Source organism: Sinocyclocheilus grahami, unplaced genomic scaffold (genome assembly GCF_001515645.1).
Source record: "Sinocyclocheilus grahami isolate Dianchi unplaced genomic scaffold, SAMN03320097.WGS_v1.1 scaffold48.1, whole genome shotgun sequence".
In the NCBI taxonomy this organism is placed as follows: Eukaryota; Metazoa; Chordata; class Actinopteri; order Cypriniformes; family Cyprinidae; genus Sinocyclocheilus; species Sinocyclocheilus grahami.
Genome location: NW_015505227.1, coordinates 1,321,011 through 1,325,070, shown reverse-complemented (window position 1 = coordinate 1,325,070; position 4,060 = coordinate 1,321,011). Strand labels below are relative to the sequence as shown.

Genomic DNA, 4,060 nt, shown 5'->3' with positions numbered 1-4,060 from the left:
GCTCTCTCTCTCTCTCTCTCTCTCTCTCCCTACCATTAAGTAACGTGTGAATTGTTTTACTTACTTTTTTTTGACATATCCGACCGAACTACAAACTTTCCAGTGATGTCTGTGAGACAGGGATATTCACTCGACAAGCTCGTGCATCTGCGCCGCGCAATCCACTCACCCCGATTTGCTCATCAGCTGGCGCAAATCAGCTATACAGGCATTAATACTGAATGTTTTATATTCATTGCATACATATACTTCGTAGACATCCTTAATCTCTAATAACTCCATTCTGCTGTCTGTTGTCGGTGTTTCTTTGTCTGAATATGTCACTTATCACATGCTGTGTGGTATCGGCGTTTGGTATCGGGGCATTTGAACGAGTACGAGTACAGGAGCTCAGTATCCAGTATCGGTATCGGTGCATCCCTAGTACTTACTATAAGGTTAGGGTTAAGATTAGGTTTGGTTTTCTCTGCATATATGTAACATGTAAAAAGGACATTGTAAAAAATGTTTCCAATAATAAATAAATAAAAAGTTAAAAAATAAGTTAATTAAAAAGAAATAAAAGGTATACATTAAAATGTGTATTATGTGCATTCTCTCAGAATCAAACCCAACACCATTTTACATAATACTCATTCAAAATGACGTTTCATCCTTTGGCTACTTTACTAATGCAAATAGTGACTGACTTAATGCTCTGCAAACATCTAAATCAGTGACACAAAGTGTCATGAGTAAATTCTCCAGCAGAAGGCATCAGAGCTTGACTCTAGTATTCATTGTACTGAGGTTCCTCTTCCTTTTTTCCCTCCATCTACTCGAGTTTCACCCATGGTGTCACCTGCCTCTTCTACGCCCATCATTCATTTGTACAACAGATGCCAGATTAGAGAGGACAACCAGTTCATATTAATGAGGGAAAATACGTCTCTCTCTCAGCTAGTCTGACAAAGCTAGCTGCTACTGGCACACTTGGTCACTGCTCTATAAAATGGTTATCACTGCAAAGGTCAGGCAGACGAATGCTTGATCAGCTAATCCGACCAGCACAGGGAAGGACCGCTGATCTAAGATCAGCTCTTCAAATTCAATGTAACTGAATTCTCACAGACATGAAAAACTGTTCTGAGATCCCAGCACTAATGACCTGCTCCAAACCCAGATCAGTCTGCAGGTAATTTTAGGAGGTGCAATAACCAGATCCAGAATAATGAACACATAAATTAACACCAAGTTGTTATGCAGTAAAAAAAAAAAAAAACCTTATTAAAAGTCCTCATTCTTGAGGCAATCTGTGGGAAATGATCAGCAGGGATAGATAGAGCTGTGCCCAAAGTATACTTGGGCCGTCCACGTTCCCCAACGGTCTGTGTGATGCTACTTTTGTCATCAGAACTGTATACGGACATCCGCACACACCATCCACATGCATAGCCAATTTTGGTAACCACGCGGATGCTTTACGTACAACACCGAAAGCGTGAGGTGAATGTTGAGACAGAACGAGTTCACTAGGTCCATGCTTGCTCATCCGGGTTTGAGTATACTTTGAAAGCTGTGCAGACAAGGCTGTCCACGAGACGGAGCAGAAAGTGAAGTATAACCGGGCCTTGATGCTGTCATTGTTTTTGTCTATGTACATGTATGCATACTGGAACAAATGAGAGAAAAACAATTAAAGGATAGGGGTGTGTCCTCACCATCTGTAAAGGAGAGGATGGGGTGAACGCAGTGGTCAAACTGTGCCAGTCTGTCCAGTAGGGGGAGCTGGTGCTGGGTGTCTGCAGGAGGGAGAGCACGTCCACTGCACATCACACACTGAGCGTTCAGCTCACAGCCACAGCGAGGAGCCACTGACCTCTGAGCCTGACAAGGAGAGAAGTTAGTGCAAATGTATGAATGGTATGAAAAAAAAGAAACATATCAGCCCTGCACTGATAGATGACTACACAAAAGAATAAATAACATTCAATGCACACTAGTTTTGTTTTTTTTTCTTCAATAAATAAATAAACTTTATAGAGAACGGACACATTCAATTGATCATAAACAAATGAACACTTTTTTTTTTTTATATAAATGCTGTTCTTCTGATCAAAGAATCATGAAAAAAATGCATCGTTTACAGAAAAATATTAAGCAACAAATCTGTTTTCAACATTAAGATGATGCAGTATTATTTTTAATAACTAACATTAACAAAGATTAATAAAAACAAATGTGTTGCTCATTGTTAGTTAATGTATTAAATATAGCTAATAAATAGATCCTTTTTGTAAAGTGTCACTTTTGAACTAGAGTGGTTTATGTAATAATTTATCAACACAATAGTATATCAATAGATACTAACAAACACAGAAATATTTACTGACACTAAAACTTTTCAATTCATGTAAAATGACTTCTGCAAACATTTTTCAGCAATGATTTCGCAAATTCTGGACATCAATGAACCATTCAAGTTTTTTTTCTAAATGTTTTGCAGCCTTAAATTCTGAATAGTGTATTTAAGACAATAAGGATTCGTGAACACACTGCACACTGTTCTTCTGTGTCCAGCAGCAATCCTAGCCCTAACCTTGGTAGCATCAAATGTGAATCATAGAGAGTTTTGCAGAAAAGGCATAACACCAAATAAACCAACAAGAAGGTCTGAATATTATATATATATATATATATATATATAAATAAATTACTTCAATATTTATCTTTGTGGAAAAAATAAAATAAATAAATACATAAATAGCTTGCATGGATCGTCATCAAATATACTTTTTGTGAATTAAATGTCTGGAGCACCAGCATCCAAAATTTAGATCTGGCAGTGATCAGCCTTTCCCTTTGTCTACGTTTACTTGAGTCCCCCCTTCCAACCTGATGCTCTCACACAAATCTCTCCAGCAGATGACCACACATGGATCCTGAGCTGCTGACCCAGTTTTGCATGTGGCAGGTTCCCTAGCGCTCATGTGCTCGTGTCATTAACCCAGAGCACAGCATCAGAGAGAAAGAGAGAACAGGTTGCTATTGGCAACTGTGCCCAGTTTTTCCGAGCCTATTCAAACAAGAGTGCTTCACATTAAAGCACGACAGTTTTTACATGGACTATCATCTCTGCAATCACACAGAAAACACCTGGAATTACAGCACTGATCTGGTTTCTGAATTGTAATGAAATGCAACTTCTGCCAAGTGTTTTGCGATCCATTTCGTACATTTAGAAACAGGTCAACTCAAGATCTAACAAAGCTTTTATATGCAAGTTAAACAAAACTATTAAACTTAGAGATAAAAGCTATACTGTTAACAGTTCTGCATCTCTGCACTTTTAAACGGACAATATTCAATCGTGATCTGCAAATATAAAAAGTAGCCAATTTATAATTTTTTAAAAATGTAATTAAGGTTGTGATAATATATAATACAGCTAATAAAAGCAATCTGATCGCTTAAAACATTTAAAATTATAATTATATAGAAAAAAAAACAAACAAAAAAAAACATGCAGTTACTTTTAATAAAGCAGAAAACACAGAGATTCAGCTAATCAGCTAGCCGTATGCTTCTATCTGTCCGTGTTCAAACACAATGGTGGAAATTTTAAAAGCTTCTGCCTCTAACTGGGGCAGCGTTCATCTGGAGTGCCGGTTAAAAATTTAGGATTGGACAGTACTTCGGTTAGCAGGTAGTTTATAACTGGCAGTGTGAGTGAATTTGGCTGTTAGTACATTGATGACACTGGCGGCATTTCTCATAACATTTCAGGAGCGTCGTCTCTGAATGAGGAGAGCGAGATACTTAAGAGATAAAAGTGAAGGGAAAAAGTAAAAGTATGACTGCAACCACAGATGGGAATGACGAGAAGGGAACTAAAAAAAGTGTGCGGAAGACAACAACACACACATATATCACTACTTTGTGTTTTCTTCTAACAGTCCAATAAGAATGCTCTTAATAGGCTGGAATTACACTCAGATCTGCTTCAGAGGAGCTTGACAACAACAAAAGCTTGTCTGAAGCCTCACTCTACTTTTCTTTTTACATGAGAGAACACCAATCA

At 37.8% G+C, this 4,060-nt stretch overlaps 1 protein-coding gene across 1 annotated transcript in view; it reads right to left on the bottom strand.

Annotated features, from left to right (window-relative positions):
• LOC107582872 (KAT8 regulatory NSL complex subunit 1-like) overlaps nucleotides 1–1,898 on the bottom strand; it is a 13,038-nt gene extending 11,140 nt beyond the window's left edge. The window contains exon 1 of the mRNA XM_016268890.1: nucleotides 1,701–1,898. Within this exon, the coding sequence (XP_016124376.1) occupies nucleotides 1,701–1,812 (112 nt within the window). The 5' untranslated portion in view covers nucleotides 1,813–1,898. The remainder of the gene's footprint in view (nucleotides 1–1,700) is intronic.
• Between the last annotated feature and the right edge of the window lie 2,162 nt (nucleotides 1,899–4,060).